This window comes from Hyla sarda, unplaced genomic scaffold (assembly GCF_029499605.1).
Source record: "Hyla sarda isolate aHylSar1 unplaced genomic scaffold, aHylSar1.hap1 scaffold_1397, whole genome shotgun sequence".
Classification (NCBI taxonomy): Eukaryota; Metazoa; Chordata; class Amphibia; order Anura; family Hylidae; genus Hyla; species Hyla sarda.
The window spans coordinates 6078-31303 of NW_026608026.1; the positions used below are offsets into that span (position 1 = coordinate 6078).

Genomic DNA, 25226 nt, shown 5'->3' on the forward strand with positions numbered 1-25226 from the left:
TGATATGATCCAGAACCTCTACCCTGTCCCTATACTATACAGTATCATATGATCTACAATCTATACCCTGTCCCTATATTATACAGTATGATATGATCTAGAACCGCAATCCTGTACCTATACTATGCAGTATGATATGATCTAGTACCTCTACCCTATCCCTATACTATACAGTATGATATGATCTAGAACCTCTACCCTGTCCCTATACTATACAATAAAATATGATCTAGAACCTCTACCCTGTCCCTCTACTATACAGTATGATATGATCTAGTACCTCTACCCTGTCCCTATACTATACAGTATGATATGATCTAGAACCTCTACCATGTCCCTATACTATACAGTATGATATGATCTAGAACCTCTAGCATGTCCCTATACTACACAGTATGATATGATCTAGAACCTCTACCCTGTCCCTATTCTATGCAGTGTGATATTATCTAGAACCTCTACCCTGTCCCTATACTATACAATAAAATATGATCTAGAACCTCTACCCTGTCCCTCTACTATACAGTATGATATGATCTAGAACCTCTACCCTGTCCCTCTACTATACAGTATGATATGATCTAGTACCTCTACCCTGTCCCTATACTATACAGTATGATATGATCTAGAACCTCTACCCTGTCCCTATTCTATGCAGTGTGATATTATCTAGAACCTCTACCCTGTCCCTATACTATACAATAACATATGATCTAGAACCTCTACCATGTCCTTCTACTATACAGTATGATATGATCTAGAACCTCTACCCTGTCCCTCTACTATACAGTATGATATGATTTGGAATCCTTTTCTCATGTAATCTCGATGCCTCTTCTCTCTCTCAGATAATTGGTGATTAATTGCCCCGATCTCTGCCCCTGTCCCCCCCTCACAGTTTCACCTTGGACAGTCTGACAAGTTACGGCATAGAGGTAGAACATGTTGTGTCTCATCCTGGTTCTTCCTTCCCGGCCTCCATAGTCATCAGCAACATAAGCACTGGGACCCGCACCATCCTTCACATGAACAGGTTTGTGTCAGCGTGGACGGTGGGGTATGAACGGGGGGGCAGCGGTAGACCAGCATGTGGGGGGGCTTTGTTCTGGTGCTATACTGGTGACTGCCGCACCGTGACAGCGCAGAGCCAGACAGGACCGCTCCACTATGCAGAGGAGTATGTGACTGGGGCCCCACTATGGTGACATGTCAGACTCTCCAGATCTGGATCTCAGGAATCCCCAGTGCTCTCAGCACAGTACCACTGTCCTCCTCACATTACCAGCCTACTGTGCTCAGTACTACTTCTCTGATCTCCTTACCAGCTCTCTGTGCACAGTACTACCTCTCTGATCTCCCTACCAGCTCTCTGTGCACAGTACTACCTCTCTGTCCTCATATAATTAGCACTGTGCACAGTACTACCTCTCTGCCCTCATATAATTAGCACTGTGCACAATACTACTTCTCTGTCCTCATAATTAGCTCTCTGTGCACAGTACGGCTTCTCTGTCCTCACATATCCAGCCCTCTGGGCAAAGTACTACCTATCTATCCTCATATAATTAGCACTGTGCACAGTACTACTTCTCTGTCCTCATAATTAGCTCTCTGTGCACAGTACTACTTCTCTTTCCTCACATATCCAGCCCTCTGAGCACAGTACCACTTCTCTGTCCTCCTCACATATCCAGCCCTCTATCCACAGTACCACTTCTCTGTCCTCCTCACATATCCAGCCCTTGGTGCACAGTACTACCTCTCTGTCCTCATATAATTAGCACTGTGCACAGTACTACTTCTCTATCCTCATATAATTAGCTCTCTGTGCACAGTACTACTTCTCTGTCCTCATATAATTAGCTCTCTGTGCACAGTACCACTTCTCTGTCCTCCTCACATATCCAGCCCTCTGGGCACAGTACTACCTCTCTATCCTCATATAATTAGCACTGTGCACAGTACTACTTCTCTGTCCTCATATAATTAGCACTGTGCACAGTACCACTTCTCTGTCCTCATATAATTAGCTCTCTGTGCACAGTACCACTTCTCTGTCCTCCTCACATATCCAGCCCTCTGTCCACAGTACCACTTCTCTGTCCTCCTCACATATCCAGCCCTCTGTGCACAGTACTACTTCTCTGTCCTCATATAATTAGCTCTCTGTGCACAGTACAACTTCTCTGTCCTCATATAATTAGCTCTCTGTGCACAGTACTACTTCTCTGTCCTCCTCACATATCCAGCCCTCTGTGCACAGTACTACTTCTCTGTCCTCCTCACATATCCAGCCCTCTGTGCACAGTACTACTTCTCTGTCCTCCTCACATATCCAGCCCTCTGTGCACAGTACTACTTCTCTGTCCTCATATAATTAGCTCTCCGTGCACAGTATGACTTATCTGTCCTCATATCATTAGCTCTCTGTGCACAGTACTACTTCTCTGTCCTCCTCACATATCCAGCCCACTGTGCACAGTACTACTTCTCTGTCCTCATATAATTAGCTCTCTGTGCACAGTATGACTTCTCTGCCCTCATATAATTAGCTCTCTGTGCACAGTACTACTTCTCTGTCCTCCTCACATATCCAGCCCTCTGTGCACAGTACTACTTCTCTGTCCTCCTCACATATCCAGCCCTCTGTGCACAGTACTACTTCTCTGTCCTCACATATCCAGCCCTCTGTGCACAGTACTACTTCTCTGTCCTCCTCACATATCCAGCCCTCTGTGCACAGTACTACTTCTCTGTCCTCACATATCCAGCCCTCTATGCACAGTACCACTTCCCTGTGTAACCTCTCATCCCCTTGCTGCTTCGTAGCTTCATCATGTCAGATTTCTCTCGGAGGAACATTGAGACATCGACTGTGAGCTGGCAGACCTGGGGCGACACTCCCTGCGCGTGCTGCCTGGTAAACATCAGCAATGGCTGCCGGACCGTCACCCTGTACGACACGTAAGGAACGGGGCCCGAATCACAGAACATCTCTGCATGATTGTGAGGGGTTAATAACTGACAGCTATACACTGTTCACCCTCTGATCATCAATACATACTGCTTCCCCTCTAATGACATCACTATATACTATTCCCCCCTCTAATGACATCACTATATACTATTCCCCCCTCTAATGACATCACTATATACTATTCCTCCTCTAATGACATCACTATATACTATTCCCCCTCTAATGACATCACTATATACTATTCCTCCTCTAATGACATCACTATATACTATTCCCCCTCTAATGACATCACTATATACTATTCCCCCTCTAATGACATCACTATATACTATTCCTCCTCTAATGACATCACTATATACTATTCCTCCTCTAATGACATCACTATATACTATTCCCTCTCTAATGACATCACTATATACTATTCCCCCCTCTAATGACATCACTATATACTATTCCTCCTCTAATGACATCACTATATACTATTCCTCCTCTAATGACATCACTATATACTATTCCCCCCTCTAATGACATCACTATATACTATTCCCCCCTCTAATGACATCACTATATACTATTCCTCCTCTAATGACATCACTATATACTATTCCCCCTCTAATGACATCACTATATACTATTCCTCCTCTAATGACATCACTATATACTATTCCCCCTCTAATGACATCACTATATACTATTCCCCCTCTAATGACATCACTATATACTATTCCTCCTCTAATGACATCACTATATACTATTCCTCCTCTAATGACATCACTATATACTATTCCCTCTCTAATGACATCACTATATACTATTCCCCCCTCTAATGACATCACTATATACTATTCCTCCTCTAATGACATCACTATATACTATTCCTCCTCTAATGACATCACTATATACTATTCCTCCTCTAATGACATCACTATATACTATTCCTCCTCTAATGACATCACTATATACTATTCCTCCTCTAATGACATCACTATATACTATTCCCCCTCTAATGACATCACTATATACTATTCCTCCTCTAATGACATCACTATATACTATTCCTCCTCTAATGACATCACTATATACTATTCCCCTCTAATGACATCATTATATACTATTCCTCCTCTAATGACATCACTATATACTATTCCCTCTCTAATGACATCACTATATACTATTCCTCCTCTAATGACATCACTATATACTATTCCCCCCTCTAATGACATCACTATATACTATTCCTCCTCTAATGACATCACTATATACTATTCCTCCTCTAATGACATCACTATATACTATTCCTCCTCTAATGACATCACTATATACTATTCCTCCCTCTAATGACATCACTATATACTATTCCTCCTCTAATGACATCACTATATACTATTCCTCCTCTAATGACATCACTATATACTATTCCTCCTCTAATGACATCACTATATACTATTCCTCCCTCTAATGACATCACTATATACTATTCCTCCCTCTAATGACATCACTATATACTATTCCTCCTCTAATGACATCACTATATACTATTCCTCCTCTAATGACATCACTATATACTATTCCTCCTCTAATGACATCACTATATACTATTCCTCCTCTAATGACATCACTATATACTATTCCTCCTCTAATGACATCACTATATACTATTCCTCCTCTAATGACATCACTATATACTATTCCTCCTCTAATGACATCACTATATACTATTCCCCCTCTAATGACATCACTATATACTATTCCTCCTCTAATGACATCACTATATACTATTCCCCCTCTAATGACATCACTATATACTATTCCTCCTCTAATGACATCACTATATACTATTCCTCCTCTAATGACATCACTATATACTATTCCTCCTCTAATGACATCACTATATACTATTCCCTCCTCTAATGACATCACTATATACTATTCCTCCTCTAATGACATCACTATATACTATTCCTCCTCTAATGACATCACTATATACTATTCCTCCTCTAATGACATCACTATATACTATTCCTCCTCTAATGACATCACTATATACTATTCCCCCTCTAATGACATCACTATATACTATTCCTCCTCTAATGACATCACTATATACTATTCCCCCTCTAATGACATCACTATATACTATTCCTCCTCTAATGACATCACTATATACTATTCCTCCTCTAATGACATCACTATATACTATTCCTCCTCTAATGACATCACTATATACTATTCCTCCTCTAATGACATCACTATATACTATTCCCTCCTCTAATGACATCACTATATACTATTCCCTCTCTAATGACATCACTATATACTATTCCTCCTCTAATGACATCACTATATACTATTCCCTCCTCTAATGACATCACTATATACTATTCCCTCTCTAATGACATCACTATATACTATTCCCCCTCTAATGACATCACTATATACTATTCGTCCTCTAATGACATCACTATATACTATTCTTCCTCTAATGACATCACTATATACTATTCCTCCTCTAATGACATCACTATATACTATTCCCCCTCTAATGACATCACTATATACTATTCCCTCCTCTAATGACATCACTATATACTATTCCCTCTCTAATGACATCACTATATACTATTCCTCCTCTAATGACATCACTATATACTATTCCTCCTCTAATGACATCACTATATACTATTCCTCCTCTAATGACATCACTATATACTATTCCTCCTCTAATGACATCACTATATACTATTCCCCCTCTAATGACATCACTATATACTATTCCTCCTCTAATGACATCACTATATACTATTCCCCCCTCTAATGACATCACTATATACGATTCCTCCTCTAATGACATCACTATATACTATTCCTCCTCTAATGACATCACTATATACTATTCCTCCTCTAATGACATCACTATATACTATTCCTCCTCTAATGACATCACTATATACTATTCCTCCTCTAATGACATCACTATATACTATTCCTCCTCTAATGACATCACTATATACTATTCCCCCTCTAATGACATCACTATATACTATTCCTCCTCTAATGACATCACTATATACTATTCCCCCTCTAATGACATCACTATATACTATTCCTCCTCTAATGACATCACTATATACTATTTCCTCCTCTAATGACATCACTATATACTATTCCTCCTCTAATGACATCACTATATACTATTCCTCCTCTAATGACATCACTATATACTATTCCTCCTCTAATGACATCACTATATACTATTCCTCCTCTAATGACATCACTATATACTATTCCTCCTCTAATGACATCACTATATACTATTCCTCCTCTAATGACATCACTATATACTATTCCTCCTCTAATGACATCACTATATACTATTCCTCCTCTAATGACATCACTATATACTATTCCTCCTCTAATGACATCACTATATACTATTCCCCCCTCTAATGACATCACTATATACTATTCCCCCTCTAATGACATCACTATATACTATTCCCCCTCTAATGACATCACTATATACTATTCCTCCTCTAATGACATCACTATATACTATTCCTCCTCTAATGACATTACTATATACTATTTCTCCTCTAATGACATCACTATATACTATTCCCCCCTCTAATGACATCACTATATACTATTCCCCCCTCTAATGACATCACTATATATTATTCCTCCTCTAATGACATCACTATATACTATTCCCCCCTCTAATGACATCACTATATACTATTCCTCCTCTAATGACATCACTATATACTATTCCCCCTCTAATGACATCACTATATACTATTCCCCCTCTAATGACATCACTATATACTATTCCCCCTCTAATGACATCACTATATACTATTCCCCCTCTAATGACATCACCATATACTATTCCCCCCTCTAATGACATCACTGTATACTATTCCCCCTCTAATGACATCACTATATACTATTCTCCCTCTCATGACCTGATGATTAGAGTTATGTATTTTTTGTCCTGTAACATGTGATTCAAAATTGGCATCATGGACCTGAAATGAACTTCAGAGCAGAGACTTCACCTCCTTCACAGTCTACACAGTGACAAAATGTTCATGAATAACTTGGAGCTCTCTGGAGGCACTGAGAACATATAGCAGCCCTCTGGAGGCACTGAGAACATATGACCATGCTCTGGAAGCACTGAGAACATATAGCAGCCCTCTGGAGGCCCTGAGAACATATAGCAGCCCTCTGGAGGCATTGAGAACATATGACCACCCTCTGGAGGCACTGAGAACACATTGCAGCCCTCTGGAAGCACTGAGAACATATAGCAGCCCTCTGGAGGTACTGAGCACATATAGCAGCCCTCGGGAGGCACTGAGAACATATAGCAGCCCTCTGGAGGCACTGAGAACATATAGCAGCCCTCTGGAGGCACTGAGAACATATAGCAGCCCTCAGGAGGCACTGAGAACATATAGCAGCCCTCTGGAGGCCCTGAGAACATATAGCAGCCCTCAGGAGGCACTGAGAACATATAGCAGCCCTCGGGAGGCACTGAGAACATATAGCAGCCCTCGGAAGTCACTGAGAACATATAGCAGCCCTCTGGAGGCACTGAGAACATATAGCAGCCTTCTGGAGGCACTGGGAACAAATGGCCACCCTCAGGAAGCACTGAGAACATATAGCAGCCCCCTGGAGGCCCTGAGAACATATAGCAGCCCTCTGGAGATACTGAGAACATATAGCAGCCCTCGGGAGTCACTGAGAACATATAGCAGCCCTCTGGAGGCACTGAGAACAAATGGCCACCCTCTGGAAGCACTGAGAACATATAGCAGCCCTCTGTAGGCACTGAGAACATATAGCAGCCCTCTGGAAGCACTGAGAACATATAGCAGCCCTCTGGAGGCACTGAGAACACATAGCAGCCCTCTGGAGGCCCTGAGAACCTATAGCAGCCCTCTGGAGGCACTGAGAACATATAGCAGCCCTCTGGAGGCACTGAGAACATATAGCAGCCCTCTGGAGACACTGAGAACATATAGCAGCCCTCTGGAGGCACTGAAAACATAAGACCACCCTCTGGAGGTACTGAGAACATATAGCAGCTCTCTGGAGGTACTGAGGACATATAGCAGCCCTCTTGAGGCACTGAAAACATAAGACCACCCTCTGGAGGTACTGAGAACATATAGCAGCTCTCTGGAGGTACTGAGGACATATAGCAGCTCTCTGGAGGCACTGAGAACATATAGCAGCCCTCTGGAGACACTGAGGACATATAGCAGCCCTCTGGATGTACTGAGAACATATAGCAGCCCTCTGGAGGCCCTGAGAACATATAGCAGCCCTCTGGAGGCCATGAGAACATATAGCAGCCCTCTGGAGGCCATGAGAATATATAGCAGCCCTCTGGAGGCCCTGACAACATATAGCAGCCCTCTGGAGGCCATGAGAACATATAGCAGCCCTCTGGAGGCCCTGAGAACATATAGCAGCCCTCTGGAGCCCCTGAGAACATATAGCAGCCCTCTGGAGGCACTGAAAACATATAGCAGCCCTCTGGAGGCACTGAGAACATATAGCAGCCCTCTGGAGGCACTGAGAACATATAGCAGCCCTCTGGAGGCACTGAGAACATATAGCAGCCCTCTGGAGGCACTGAGAACATGTAGCAGCCCTCTGGAGGCATTGAGAACTTATGACAGCCCTCTGGAGGCACTGAGAACATATAGCAGCCCTCTGGAGGCACTGAGAACATGTAGCAGCCCTCTGGAGGCACTGAGAACATATAGCAGCCCTCTGGAGACACTGAGAACAAATAGCAGCCCTCTGGAGACATTGAGAACATATAGCAGCCCTCTGGAGGCACTGAGAACATGTAGCAACTCTCTGGAGGTACTGAGAACTTATGGCAGCCCTCGGGAGGCACTGAAAACATATGACCACCCTCTGGAGGTACTGAGAACATATAGCAGCTCTCTGGAGGTACTGAGGACATATAGCAGCTCTTTGGTGGTACTGAGGACATATAGCAGCCCTCTGGAGGCTTCACAGTCTACACAGTGATAAAATGTTCATGAATAACTGGGAAAGAATTCTACAGCTGACATCAGCAAGCGAGGAAGAAGCTAGCAGTATTCTAGGGAAACTGAAGACATATAGCGGCCCGCTGGAGAGACAGAGGACATATGGCCACACTCTGGAGGCACTGAGAACATATGGCAGCCCTCTAGAGGTACTGAGAACATATAGCAGCCCTCTGAAGGTACTGAGAACATAAAGCAGCCCTCTGGAGGCACTGAGAACATATAGCAGCCCTCTGGAGGCACTGAGAACATATAGCAGCCTTCTGGAGGCACTGAGAACATATAGCAGCCCTCTGGAGGCACTGAGAACATATAGCAGCCCTCTGGAGGCACTGAGAACATATAGCAGCTCTCTGGAGGCACCGAGAACACATTGCAGTCCTCTGGAGGTACTGAGAACATATAGCAGCCCTCTGAAGGCACTGAGAACGTATGGCAGCCCTCTGGAGGCACTGAGAACATGTAGCAGCCCTCTGGAGGCATTAAGAACATATGACAGCCCTCTGGTGGCACTGAAAACATGACCACCCTCTGGACGTACTGAGAACATATAGCAGCCCTCTGGAGGCACTGAGAACATATAGCAGCCCTCTGGACATACTGAGAACATATAGCAGCTCTCTGGAGGTACTGAGGACATATAGCAGCCCTCTGGACGTACTGAGAACATATAGCAGCCCTCTGGAGGCACTGAGAACATATAGCAGCCCTCTGGACATACTGAGAACATATAGCAGCTCTCTGGAGGTACTGAGGACATATAGCAGCTCTCTGGAGGCACTGAGAACATATGACCACCCTCTGGAGGCACTGAGAACATATAGCAGCCCTCTGGAGGCTTCACAGTCTACACAGTGACAAAATGTTCATGAATAACTGGGAAAGAATTCTACAGCTGACATCAGCAAGCGAGGAAGAAGCTAGCAGTATTCTAGGGAAACTGAAGACATATAGTGGCCCTCTGGAGAGACAGTGAACATATGGCCACGCTCTGGAGGCACTGAGAACATATGGCAGCCCTCTAGAGGTACTGAGAACATATAGCAGCCCTCTGAAGGTACTGAGAACATATAGCAGCCCTCTGGAGACTCTGAGAACATATAGCAGCCCTCTGGAGGCACTGAGAACATATAGCAGCCCTCTGGAGGCACTGAGAACAAATAGCAGCCCTCTGGAGGCAATGAGAACATATAGCAGCCCTCTGGAGGCAATGAGAACATATAGCAGCTCTCTGGAGGTACTGAGGACATATAGCAGCTCTCTGGAGGCACTGAGAACATATAGGAGCCCTCTGGAGGCACTGAGAACATATAGCAGCCCTCTGGAGGCACTGAGAACATATAGCAGCCCTCTGGAGGCACTGGGAACATATAGCAACCCTCTGGAGGCACTGAGAACATAGAGCAGCCCTCTGGAGGCACTGAGAACATATAGCAGCTCTCTGGAGGTACTGAGGACATATAGCAGCTCTCTGGAGGCACTGAGAACATATAGCAGCCCTCTTGAGGCTTCACATTCTACTCAGTGACAAAATGTTCATGAATAACTGGGAAAGAATTCTACAGATGACATCAGCAAGTGAGGAAGAAGCTAGCAGTATTCTAGGGAAACTGAAGACATACAGTGGCACTCTGGAGAGACTGTGAACATATGGCAGCCCTCTGGAGGCACAGAGAACATATAGCAGCTCTCTGGAGGTACTGAGTACATATGACCACCCTCTGGAGGTACTGAGAACATATGACCACTCTCTGGAGGCACTGAGAACATATAGCAGCCCTCTGGAATCACTGAGAACATATGACTACCCTCCGGAGGCACTGAGAACATATAGCAGCCCTCTGGAGCCCCTGAGAACATATAGCAGCCCTCTGGAGGCATTAAGAACATATGGCAGCCCTCTGGAGGTACTGAGAACATATGACCACCCTCTGGAGGCACTGAGAACATATAGCAGCCCTCTGGAGGCCATGAGAACATAGCAGCCCTCTGGAGGCCCTGAGAACATATAGCAGCCCTCTGGAGGCACTGAGAACATATAGCAGCCCTCTGAAGGTACTGAGAACATATAGCAGCCCTCTGGAGGCACTGAGAACATATAGCAGCCCTCTGGAGGCACTGAGGACATATAGCAGCCCTCTGGAGGCCCTGAGAACATATGGCAGCCCTCTGGAGGCACTAAGAACATATAGCAGCCCTCTGGAGGCACTGAGAACATATAGCAGCTCTCTGGATGTACTGAGAACATATGGCAGCCTTCTGGAGGCACTGAAAACACATGACCACCCTCTGGAGGTACTGAGAACATATAGCAGCTCTCTGGAGGTACTGAGAACATATAGCTGCTCTCTGGAGGTACTGAGGACATATAGCAGCCCTCTGGAGGCACTGAGAACATATAGCAGCTCTCTGGAGGTACTGAGGACATATAGCTGCTCTCTGGAGGTACTGAGGACATATAGCAGCCCTCTGGAGGCACTGAGAACATATAGCAGCCCTCTGGAGGCACTGAGAACATATAGCAGCCCTCTGGATGCTTCACAGTCTACTCAGTGACAAAATGTTCATGAATAACTGGGAAAGAATTCTACAAATGACATCAGCAAGTGAGGAAGAAGCTAGCAGTATTCTAGGGAAACTGAAGACATACAGTGGCCCTCTGGAGTGACTGTGAACATATGGCAGCCCTCTGGAGGCACAGAAAACATAGCAGCTCTCTGGAGGTACTGAGTACATATAGCAGCCCTCTGGAGGCATTAAGAACATATGGCAGCCCTCTGGAGGTACTGAGAACATATGACCACCCTCTGGAGGCACTGAGAACATATAGCAGCCCTCTGGAGGCACTGAGAACATATAGCAGCCCTCTGGAGGCCATGAGAACATAGCAGCCCTCTGGAGGCCCTGAGAACATATAGCAGCCCTCTGGAGGCACTGGGAACATATAGCAGCCCTCTGGAGGCACTGAGAACACATTGCAGCCCTCTGGAGGCCATGAGAACATAAAGCAGCCCTCTGGAGGCACTGAGAACATATGGCAGCCCTCTGGAGGCACTGAGAACATATAGCAGCCCTCTGGAGGCACTGGGAACATATAGCAGCCCTCTGGAGGCACTGAGAGCATATGACCACCCTCTGGAAGCACTGAGAACATATGACCACCCTCTGGAAGCACTGAGAACATATAGCAGCCCTCTGAAGGTACTGAGAACATATAGCAGCCCTCTGGAGGCACTGAGAACATATAGCAGCCCTCTGAAGGTACTGAGAACATATAGCAGCCCTCTGGAGGCACTGAGAACATATAGCAGCCCTCTGAAGGTACTGAGAACATAGAGCAGCCCTCTGGAGGCACTGAGAACATATGGCAGCCCTCTGGAGGCTTCACAGTCTACACAGTGACAAAATGTTCATGAATAACTGGGAAAGAATTCTACAGCTGACATCAGCAAGCGAGGAAGAAGCTAGCAGTATTCTAGGGAAACTGAAGACATACAGTGGCCCTCTGGAGAGACAGAGAACATATGGCAGCCCTCTGGAGGAACTGAGAACATACGGCAGCCCTCTAGAGGTACTGAGAACGTATAGCAGCCCTCTGGAGGCACTGAGAACATATAGCAGCCCTCTGGAGGCACTGAGAACATATAGCTGCCCTCTGGAGGCCCTGAGAACATATAGCAGCCTTCTGGAGGCACTGAGAACATATAGCAGCCCTCTGGAGGCACTGAGAACATATAGCAGCCCTCTGGAGGCACTGAGAACACATTGCAGCCCTCTGGAGGCACTGAGAACATATGGCAGCCCTCTGGAGGCACTGAGAACATATAGCAGCCCTCTGGAGGCACTGAGAACATATAGCAGCCCTCTGGAGGCACTGAGAACACATTGCAGCCCTCTGGAGGCACTGAGAACACATTGCAGCCCTCTGGAGACACTGAGAACACATTGCAGCCCTCTGGAGACACTGAGAACATATAGCAGCCCTCTGGAGGCACTGAAAACATATGGCAGCCCTCTGGAGGTCGACCACGTTTTTGCCTACGGTCGGGAAACCGCATACGGCCGAAAACGAAGCCGACCGGAGGATGCGGTTCACTCCGGTCGGCTCATAGACATACATTAAATACGGTTCCCGAATACGGCTGAGTGCGGGTGCCGTGATTAAGCCTCGTCCCCTCCCTCCCAGCCATATACGGGAACCGTATGTAACAAAACATGGTGTGAACCCAGCCTAATGGTGGAAACGCCCCAAGATGGGGAAAGATGAGGGATATCTGCACAGAAGATTGACACCAATAAAGGTCCAGCGTGAGATATGGAGGAGACTATGACTAGAACACGTTCCTATTTTGATCATTCACATCTTTGTATTATTACGTGTCTTTAATTATATCTCTCTGGTCCTTGTATAATTACACTTTCTTCTATTACTGGCATGACCGACTGGGAAAACAGGGGGAGTGAGCCCTAAACTGACCCTAAAAACACTCTCCTGCCTGCTTGCCCATCCATCCTAAGTGATGGATCGACAACTGGGCGCCGGTCCATCTCTGCGCTACAGTGCAGTGGTGTAAAAACAAATAATAAACCTAGTCGGTCACAGGAGAACTACCAGACAAACAGATATACCAAACAGGATACAAATACTAACAGGGCAAAATATAAACAGGCAAACTGATAAGAACACATAGGACACTGTTCACACTGAGACAGAACAAACGAACTGGACACCACACTCCACAAAAGGAGTAGCATTAATAATAAAGCCATTAATAATAAAGCTAGACTACTGACCAGCAGGTACACTCCACCGTGTGGTAAGGATGCAGACCCAGCAGGAAACAGAAATATAAAACACAGAAGTTATAAAATACAGAGCACGGATAACACTAGCAAGACTAACTCAGTGTGAACACAGACCAAATAAATCAGAAAGGACATAAATCCTAAAAACCGACTAAATGTAACAGACTAAAATACAAGGAGCATTCTATACAACCATGGCTAAAAAAAACTATTTATCACGAGATAAGTACAAGGTAAAAGCTCAAGCAGACATAGTAGTATAATGCACCGACATAATAGCATAAGCAATCAAAGTGTATTGCACTAAACAGACATAGAGTATTGCAATAGCAAAGTGTATAGCACTGAATAACCAGCAGAGAATGCTGACTGAGCTGGAGTGATATAGCCACACCCACCTAGCACATGGGTGAAAGGCTTAACTCTTTCAATCCTGGAAAGGAAAGCACAGAAAACAGAATGCATGAAAAACAAGGTCTGAATACGGCCTAAAACGAAAAAATGCAAAAACAAATAAACGGACATCACAATTACATATCCTTGTATTATGACATATCCCTGAGTAAAAGCACAAAGACCTGTAATAATACAAGGATCAATAAATAATTGCAAGGACATAAAATCTAGTGACCTAATGTCTGTCACCCCAACAGAAATCTCCCCGATGTAACAGCAGACGACTTCCAGAAAGTAGATGTGACGCGATATAAGTGGATCCACTGGGAGGTAAGATGAAGTCCATGTGTATACAGTCACACGGTGGATGGGTTCTGTATTATAGGATCTTGTGCTCCTCAGGGGAGAAACGCAGATGAACAGATTAAGATGATCCAGAGAGTGGAGGAATATAACAAGAACTGCCCTACAGACCAGAGGATCTCCATCTCAGTAGAGATCGAGAAGGAGCGTGAAGAGTTATACCAGTTATTCCAGTACGGTGAAGTGGTAAGAACGAAGAAAAAGTCATTCTACAAAAAGGAAGGAGGTTACTATGTCCATAGAGGAGGAAGAAGGTTACTATGTCCATAGAGGAGGAAGGTTACTATGTCCATAGAGGAGGAAGGTTACTATGTCCATAGAGGAGCAAGAAGGTTACTATGTCCATAGAGGAGGAGGAAGAAGGTTACTATGTCCATAGAAGAGGAGGAAGGTTACTATATCCATAGAGGAGGAAGGTTACTATATCCATAGAGGAGCAAGAAGGTTACTATGTCCATAGAGGAGGAAGGTTACTATATCCATAGAGGAGGAAGGTTACTATGTCCATAGAGGAGGAAGGTTACTATGTCCATAGAGGAGCAAGAAGGTTACTATATCCATAGAGGAGGAAGGTTACTATGTCCATAGAGGAGGAACGTTACTATGTCCATAGAGGAGGAAGGTTACTATGTCCATAGAAGAGGAGGAAGGTTACTATATCCATAGAGGAGCAAGAAGGTTACTATGTCCATAGAGGAGGAAGGTTACTATGTCCATAGAGGAGGAACGTTACTATGTCCATAGAGGAGGAAGGTTACTATGTCCATAGAAGAGGAGGAAGGTTACTATATCCATAGAGGAGCAAGAAGGTTACTATGTCCATAGAGGAGGAAGGTTACTATGTCCATAGAGGAGCAAGAAGGTTACTATATCCATAGAGGAGGAAGGTTACTATGTCCATAGAGGAGGAACGTTACTATGTCCATAGAGGAGGAAGGTTACTATGTCCATAGAAGAGGAGGAAGGTTCCAATGTCCATAGAGGAGGAAGAAGGTTACTATGTCCATAGAGGAGGAAGAAGGTTACTATGTCCATAGAGGAGGAAGAAGGTTACTATGTCCATAGAGGATGAGGAAGGTTACTATGTCCATAGAGGAGGAAGGTTACTATGTCCATAGAGGAGGAGGAAGGTTACTATGTCCATAGAGGAGGAAGGTTACTATGTCCATAGAGGAGGAGGAAGGTTACTATGTCCATAGAGGAGGAAGAAGGTTACTATGTCCATAGAGGAGGAAGAAGGTTACTATGTCCATTGAGGAGGAAGAAGGTTACTATGTCCATAGAGGAGGAGGAAGAAGGTTACAATGTCCATAATGGAGGAAGAAGGTTACTATGTCCATAGAGGAGGAGGAAGGTTAATATGTCCATAGAGGAGGAAGGTTACTATGTCCATAGAGGAGGAGGAAGGTTACTATGTCCATAGAGGAGGAAGAAGGTTACTATGTCCATAGAGGAGGAGGAAGAAGGTTACTATGTCCATAGAGGAGGAGGAAGAAGGTTACTATGTCCATAGAGGAGGAAGAAGGTTACTATGTCCATTGAGGAGGAAGAAGGTTACTATGTCCATAGAGGAGGAGGAAGAAGGTTACAATGTCCATAGAGGAGGAAGAAGGTTACTATGTCCATAGAGGAGGAGGAAGGTTACTATGTCCATAGAGGAGGAGGAAGAAGGTTGCAATGCCCATAGAGGAGGAAGAAGGTTACTATGTCCATAGAGGAGGAAGGTTACTATGTCCATAGAGGAGGAAGGTTACTATGTCCATAGAGGAGGAAGAAGATTACTATGTCCATAGAGGAGAAGGAAGGTTACTATGTCCATAGAGGAGGAAGAAGGTTACTATGTCCATAGAGGAGGAGGAAGGTTAATATGTCCATAGAGGAGGAGGAAGGTTACTATGTCCATAGAGGAGGAGGAAGAAGGTTACTATGTCCATAGAGGAGGAGGAAGAAGGTTGCAATGTCCATAGAGGAGGAAGAAGGTTACTATGTCCATAGAGGAGGAAGGTTACTATGTCCATAGAGGAGGAAGGTTACTATGTCCATAGAGGAGGAAGAAGATTACTATGTCCATAGAGGAGAAGGAAGGTTACTATGTCCAAAGAGCAGAAGGAAGGTTACTATGTCCATAGAGGAGGAGGAAGGTTACTATGTCCATAGAGGAGGAGGAAGAAGGTTACTATGTCCATAGAGGAGGAGGAAGGTTACTATGTCCATAGAGGAGGAGGAAGAAGGTTACTATGTCCATAGAGGAGGAGGAAGAAGGTTACTATGTCCATAGAGGAGGAGGAAGAAGGTTACTATGTCCATAGAGGAGGAAGAAGGTTACTATGTCCATAGAGGAGGAGGAAGAAGGTTACTATGTCCATAGAGGAGGAGGAAGAAGGTTACTATGTCCATAGAGGAGGGAGGTTACTATGTCCATAGAGAAGTAAGGTTACTATGGCGATTACTGTAGAGCCCGTGTTGAGGAGACACCGCCGTGGCGTCTTCATACATGACCATTTCCATCTTCTGCCTTTGTAGGTTTTTGTTAGTAAAGATGTTGCCAGACACTTTGGGTTCACCGCCCCCTCTGAGGCCATTGTTGGACTGTACCCACGTGTAAAGAAAGGGTGAGTGTTCGCTTCTAATCCCTGAGACTTCTCCAACTATAACATTTAAGCTGCAGACTTGGCCCCCCAGTTCCTGCACTGTGCTCGTTTCCGGGATGCCATCTTGATTTTGTCTCTTTAGGGCCTATCTGGTCTGTGCTTGGGCTGAACAAGGAGCTGTTGCTCTTGGACCAGATGGACGGGTTCTCCATTCTCCTTCTTTTCCCCCGGAGACCATTGTGGACACGCTTGGAGCTGGAGACACCTTCAATGCTTCTGTTATCTATGCCCTGTCTAAAGGTAAGTCTCCCTCACGGTGTGTGCTGACACAGGTCTCCGAGTCCTTCCACCCCTAGGGTTTGCTTGTCGTGATTCACGGATACAGAGACCAATGTCTCATCCACGCACTGGGGACATGTTTAAGGTTGTGGACATTTTATTTTTATTATACTAGTTATTGTCACGATGCCGGCTGGCAGGTAGTGGATCCCCTGTGCCAGAGAGGGATGGCGAGGACCGCGCTAGTGGACCGGTTCTAAGCCACTACAGGTTTTCACCAGAGCCCGCCGCAAAGCGGGATGGTCTTGCTGCGGCGGTAGTGACCAGGTCGTATCCACTAGCAACGGCTTACCTCTCTGGCTGCTGAAGATGCTGAAGATAGGCGCGGTACAATGGAGTAGGCAGAAGCAAGGTCGGACGTAGCAGAAGGTCGGGGGCAGGCGGCAAGGATCGTAGTCAGGGGCAACGGCAGGAGGTCAGGAACACGGACTAGGAACAGACTAGGGAACGCTTTCACTAGGCACTAAGGCAACAAGATCCGGCAAGGGAGTGCAGGGGAAGTGACTAGATATAGGGAAGTGCACAGGAGGGAGCCAATTAAGCTAATTGGGAAGATTGGGCCAGGCACCATCATTGGTGCACTGGCCCTTTAAATCGCAGAGACCCGGCGCGCGCGCGCCCTAGGGAGCGGGGCCGCGCGCGCCGGGACAGGACCGAGGGAGAGCGAGTCAGGTACGGGGACCGGGGTGCGCATCGCGAGCGGGCGCTACCCGCATCGCGAATCGCACCCCGGCTGAAGGCGGGACCGCAGCGCACCCGGTCAGTGGATCTGACCGGGGCGCTGCAACAACGAAGATGAGGCGAGCGCTCCGGGGAGGAACGGGGACCCGGAGCGCTCGGCGTAACAGTACCCCCCCCCTTGGGTCTCCCCCTCTTCTTGGGGCCAAAGAACCTGAGAAAGAAAAACTCAATTTTTTCGTGATGAGGTCCGATGCAAATTAGGAGGGGTTCTGTGTGGAAACGTACGAGACAGTCCAATCTTTTATTGTAAAAACAATAGATGTAGAGGGGTCTGGCGAGACTGGTCACAGGAACGTAGAACCTGTTGATGAGAGAGGCCAAAAAAAATTTTCCTGCAGATCCGGAATCCAAGAAGAGCATAGTAGAGAAGGAGAAGGTAGAGGCAGATATCCGCACAGGCACAGTAAGGCGTGGAGAAGCAGAGTTGACATCAAGAACTGTGTCACCTTTGTGCGGAGTCAGCGTACGTCTTTCCAGGCGGGGAGGACGGATAGGACAATCCTTCAGGAAGAGTTCGGTACCGGCATAGTACAGGCAAAGATTCTCCATGCGGCGTAGTGTCCTCTCTTGAGGTGTCAAGCAAGACCGGTCAACTTGCATAGCCTCCGCGGCGGGAAGCACAGGAACAGATTGCAGAGGACCAGAGGGGAGAGGAGCCGGAGAGAAAAAACGCTTCGTGCGAACAAAGTCCATATCCAGGCGGAGCTCCAGACGCCATCCGGAAGAACGCATGTCAATGCGAGTGGCAAGGTGAATGAGTTCATGTAGGTCAGCAGGAGTCTCTCGTGCGGCCAGAACATCTTTAATGTTGCTGGATAGGCCTTTTTTAAAGGTCGCGCAGAGAACCTCACTATTCCAAGACAACTCGTAAGCAAGAGTACGGAACTGAATGGCGTACTCGCCAACGGAAGAAACACCCTGGGCCAGGTTCAGCAGGGCAATCTCGGCTGAAGAAGCTCGGGCAGGTTCCTCAAAGACACTTCGAATTTCCGAGAAGAAGGAGTGTACAGAGGCAGTGACGGGGTCATTGCGGTCCCAGAGCGGTGCGGCCCATGACAGGGCTTTTCCAGACAGAAGGCTGACTACGAAAGCCACCTTAGACCTTTCAGTAGGAAACTGGTCCGACATCATCTCCAAGTGCTGGGAACATTGCGAAAGAAAGCCACGGCAATACTTAGAGTCCCCATTAAATTTGTCCGGCAAGGACAGGCAGAGGCTAGGAGTGGCCACTCGCTGCGGAGGAGGTGCAGGAGCTGGCGGAGGAGAAGATTGCTGGAGAAGTTGCGACTGAAGTTGGTGCGAAATGGTGGACATTTCCGACAGCTGACGGGTTAGAAGGGCGATCAGTCGGGCTTGCTGGGCGGCCACCGTGGTGAGGTCAGCGACAACTGACAGAGGAACTTCAGCGGGATCCATGGCCGGATCTACTGTCACGATGCCGGCTGGCAGGTAGTGGATCCCCTGTGCCAGAGAGGGATGGCGAGGACCGCGCTAGTGGACCGGTTCTAAGCCACTACAGGTTTTCACCAGAGCCCGCCGCAAAGCGGGATGGTCTTGCTGCGGCGGTAGTGACCAGGTCGTATCCACTAGCAACGGCTTACCTCTCTGGCTGCTGAAGATGCTGAAGATAGGCGCGGTACAATGGAGTAGGCAGAAGCAAGGTCGGACGTAGCAGAAGGTCGGGGGCAGGCGGCAAGGATCGTAGTCAGGGGCAACGGCAGGAGGTCAGGAACACGGACTAGGAACAGACTAGGGAACGCTTTCACTAGGCACTAAGGCAACAAGATCCGGCAAGGGAGTGCAGGGGAAGTGACTAGATATAGGGAAGTGCACAGGAGGGAGCCAATTAAGCTAATTGGGAAGATTGGGCCAGGCACCATCATTGGTGCACTGGCCCTTTAAATCGCAGAGACCCGGCGCGCGCGCGCCCTAGGGAGCGGGGCCGCGCGCGCCGGGACAGGACCGAGGGAGAGCGAGTCAGGTACGGGGACCGGGGTGCGCATCGCGAGCGGGCGCTACCCGCATCGCGAATCGCACCCCGGCTGAAGGCGGGACCGCAGCGCACCCGGTCAGTGGATCTGACCGGGGCGCTGCAACAACGAAGATGAGGCGAGCGCTCCGGGGAGGAACGGGGACCCGGAGCGCTCGGCGTAACAGTTATGACCCTAGAGTAGGTGACTTCTGAGCCCCTGCCACTTGTCCTTTCTATGTGGGTGATGGAGGACATCCTCTCGGGCCCACAGGACAGGTTCCACCTTGTTTATAGGGCTTTCATATGTGAAGATCATTGGGTTCTTGGTCTCGCCCTTAGGTCAGACCATGGAGGAGGCCATTACGTTTGGCTGTCGTATAGCAGGGAAGAAGTGTGGGGTACAAGGCTACGATGGCATCGTCTCCTGAGGCTGTCAGTCACCATGATTGGAACGTGATATCACAAACCCGAGAATGGGAACATCCCCCGCGCTGACACCAATTATCCTTCATCATAAATGACAATCTCATCACAATGTTCTCTATGGTCCCTGCTTCATGTCCGCCAGGATCTTCTGTCAACTACATCACGATGCCTCCTCCTGAGGTGGAGTCTTCATGTGGTCATGTGATACCTGAGCACCCTGAATCTGGCCCTGCCCACTGCTCCTCTCAAGCTTATAAAAGCCCAAAAACCACGAGCATCACCTTCCAGTCTTGTCCTCCTCCTCGTTTATCTTGACATCGGTTGTCAGTCAAGGCCAGGACCAGCCAGGTGTAACATCTCCCTTATAAACAGCTCCTTGGGAACCAAGATGGGAAACAAGAAGGCAAAAAAGTGAAGTAAATGCTAAAAAAGTGTAATAAAATTAAAATGGCAAAAAGATTGCATTTCTGTGATTTATATTATATCAGACAATGGGTCAACAATGACATGACGGTCCTCACTATAGGATTTAAGATACCTCCTGACCACAGGGTCCAGAACTGTGAGCGCTCTACAGGGGAGATCAAAGGACTGCGAGCGCTCTACAGGGGAGACCTCAGGACTGTGAGCGCTCTACAGGGGAGACCTCAGGACTGTGAGCACTCTACAGGGGAGATCAAAGGACTGTGAGCGCTCTGCAGGGGAGACCTCAGGCATGTGAGCGCTCTACAGGGGAGACCTCAGGACTGTGAGTGCTCTACAGGGGAGATCTCAGGACTGTGAGCGCTCTACAGGGGAGACCTCAGGACTGTGAGTGCTCTACAGGGGAGATCTCAGGACTGTGAGCACTCTACAGGGTAGATCTCAGGACTGTGAGCGCTCTACAGGGGAGACCTCAGGACTGTGAGCACCCTACAGGGAGAGACCTCATTCAGAACATGCGCGGGAGAGGTCTCCATCTTATGACTTCTATGGTAGAGTGTAGTGAGCGTGCTCTGTGACCTGTGCAGGGTGGGGGAAGGGCTGTGATCATCATGTATTGTTAATGGAGGATCCTGTGTTATCTGCTCCTCATAGAGGTGATATGTTGTATTGTGCGGTGTTTATGGAACGTCTCCGGGAGAGGGTAATACACGGCGGTATATATATATATCTGCGGGAGAGGGTAATACATGGGGGTATATATATATATATATCTATGGGAGAGGGTAATACACGGCGGTTTATATATATATATATCTGCGGGTGACTCCTGGTCACATGATCTTTTTATGCTGCAGTCCACAGGTCACAGCTTCTCTAATCCTCTTATCTGCCGGCGCTGACTCTGAACAGTCCAGGAATCCGACTAAGATAACGTAAAGTGCCTATGTAGTTGTTTGTAGGTAGTTCCTGCAAATCCCCCAAGGGGCTCAGAATTAAGCCCTGTGGTATATGTGTAAGTTAGAATGACGAATAAAGTACTTATGTTTGAATGTATGGTGGCTTGCTTGAAAGTGTTACTGACGGACTCTCTCCTGACCTAGCATTAAGGAATAGACAGAAGAAAGCATCAATAGGACTTTGCGAAAGAATAGGACTGCTCCTATCACTTACAGAGCGAACCCCACACTACAATGACGATAAGGTTGGTTTCACTAAACTGCAGGGGTTTGAACTCTCCATTTACGAGGAACCTAGTTTGGGAAGAGGCTGAAGGCTTAAATGCTGACATCCTCTGCATCCAGGAGACACACCTGCGAGCGGAAGATGCCCATAGGCTACACCACCCTAAATATCCCCTCATTATACAGGCCCATGCACCAGCTAAGAGGAGAGGGGGGTGGCCCTTATAATAAATACAAGGGTTAATTTTACGGATATGGTGGCAGAAACAGACCCAGAAGGAAGATATGTAATAGTAAGGGGTAAAATAAATGGGTCCCCTCTGGTGATTATTGCGTATACGCCCCAAATAACAAACAAAACCAGTTTTTACATAGGGTCTTGAGTAAGGCCTCATTCTCCCCCGAAGAAAAAGTGGTTGCTATGGGCGATTTTAACCATGTTATTATGGCCTTCAGTAGATTCGACGTCTCGATCAAAACAGGTAGAACCAACGGCATTATCACGCACAATTGCACATTTTCATCTTTATGATATTTGGAGAGTTCAACACCCTACAGAGTTTGACTATACTTATTATTCAGTCCCTCATAAAACATACACACGCATTGATTATTTTTTGGTTACAAACTCACTACTAAAAGTATCCTTATCGTCCGACATAAAAACCATCTCATGGTCAGATCATGCCCCCGTAGTGTTAACAATTAACGAAACCTTTGGTGCCCCTGCACATCATCCATGGCGCTCCAGTCCATATATAATTAAAAACTTGGAGATGAAGGAACGTCTATCTACTTGGATTCCATCCTTTTTTGAGACTAATAAGGGTTCGGTGATTTCCGAAATCACTTTATGGTGCGCTTTCAAAGCTTCACTACGTGGGCAACTAATATCTCAGATGGCCTATAATAGGAAACAAACATCACAGAAAATTAGAACTTCAAAAAAAATTGGCGGATCTGCATAGGCAGAATAAAATAAACTACTCTCCACAAATTGAGGCTACTATATCAGCTGTTATTGCAGAACTGCACAACCTTAGCTTACACAAATTAGAATTAGCAATTAAGAACTTGAAACTAAATTTCTACTGGTCAGCCAATAGACCAGGTTCCTTTCTGGCACGTCGGTTGAAATTGAAAAAATCGGAAAATAAAGTGCCATATTTGATATTACCATCAGGGGAGAGGGCGCAGGACCCCCACAGCATAGCGGAGGGCTTCACAACCTATTATAGGGGATTATATCATTTAAAGGAAAATAAAGAGTTAGTCCAGCCGTCGATAAATGAAATAAACTCCTTCTTGAATAAGATATCCTTGCCTGCCTTATCGGAGGCAGAGGGAACGGCACTAACTTCCCCTTTTAGGGTAGCCGAAGTTGAATCCTGCATTAAGGAATTGAAGACCTCCAAAGCCCCTGGTCCGGATGGTATAATTAATGAATTGTATAAAACACATCTAAAAACACTTCTTCCATATTTAACAGACTTATTTAACTACATATTAAATACCGGCACGGTAAATAAAGAAATGTTAGAAGCAACTATTATAACAATACCAAAACCCGGGAAACAATCAACAGAACCAAATCACTATAGGCCAATATCTCTTCTAAACAGTGATATTAAAATATTCTCTAAATTACTGGCTAATAGGTTAAACAGACTTCTCCCGGCTTTAATAAACGCAGACCAAGTAGGGTTTGTTCAAGGGAGACAGTCATTGGACGGGACTAGACGCTTTTTGAATCTAATTGCAAAGGCTGTGTCCGATCGAGTGCCTTCTCTGCTCCTATTTTGGATGCGGAGAAGGCATTCGATCGGGTACACTGGAGGTACCTGAGGCTGGTATTAGAGAGGTTTGGGTGCCAGGTAGGTTTGTTACTGCAATTATGGCCCTGTACTCAAGCCCCTTCGCTAGGGTGAGCAATGGGGGGGTTAAATCTAATCCTTTTGATATTACAAATGGTACTAGGCAAGGGTGCCCCCTATCGCCCTCTCTCTTCGCCTTAATAATAGAGCCGTTAGCCCAGAAATCAAGAAATCAAAGGGATATCAGTAGGTCCGCACATGCACAAGATAGGACTCTTTGCGGACAATGTTTTTTTTATCAATTTCAGATCCGAGAAATTCATTATCCCATCTAATGGCCACAATTAAACAATTCTCTAGAATAAGCTGTTACAAATTAAATGTATCAAAATCGACAGTTCTCCCATTATCTATGGACACGGATACCAAAATGGAGTTGATTACCCAGTTTTCCTTTGCATGGTCAGATTCACTTACTTATCTAGGTATAAAGTTAACCTCCTCCGCAATACAAACAGTACGCATCAACATAGAGCAGCTGCGCTTAACTCGAAATTCACATATTAAAGACTTCTCTAGACTCCCAATTTCTTGGACAGGACGAATAGGAGTAATCAAGATGGTTCTACTCCCCAAGATATTATATTTATTCCGCAATCTCCCACTTAAGATCCCCGCTGTTACCATTAAACATTTGCAAACCATTTTAACAAAATACATATGGAAAAATAGTACAGTTAGGGTTAAATCAGAAATTCTTTATAGGAGTATTAAACAGGGGGGACTTGGGTGTCCTGATCGGAGAAATTATTATCGTGCAGCCACTTAACCCAACTACAGAGGTGGTGGCATAATGACAACTCTGCAAAATGGAGAGAAATAGAGGATTACCTGACTGGCTCAGTCTCTTTGGATGCAGCCCTTTGCCAAATTTCATTAAATAAATCAATAAGTTCTACAAGAAGCCCGACAGCGAGAGCCAACATGGAGGTGTGGCGTTACGTGCTAAACCCCTTATAAACAACATTAATTATGACAGCATGCCTTTAATAATGCTTAACGATCAATTACCTGACACGGACCTCATAACCAAGATAGGACATATTTACGGTAAAAA

The 25226-nt window shown here is 46.0% G+C and overlaps 1 protein-coding gene across 2 annotated transcripts; it reads left to right on the forward strand.

The window, feature by feature from the left end:
• Nucleotides 1-898: 898 nt before the first annotated feature.
• On the forward strand, nt 899-21138 carry KHK (ketohexokinase; the record flags this gene model as incomplete). 2 transcript variants are annotated; one of them, XM_056552124.1, is given in 7 exon segments in its annotated part: nt 899-1033; nt 2830-2964; nt 14514-14586; nt 14659-14805; nt 17143-17231; nt 17353-17510; nt 20602-21138. In XM_056552124.1, coding segments are annotated over 7 exon segments (826 nt in total), but the record flags the coding sequence as incomplete, so codon positions are not given.
• Between the last annotated feature and the right edge of the window lie 4088 nt (nt 21139-25226).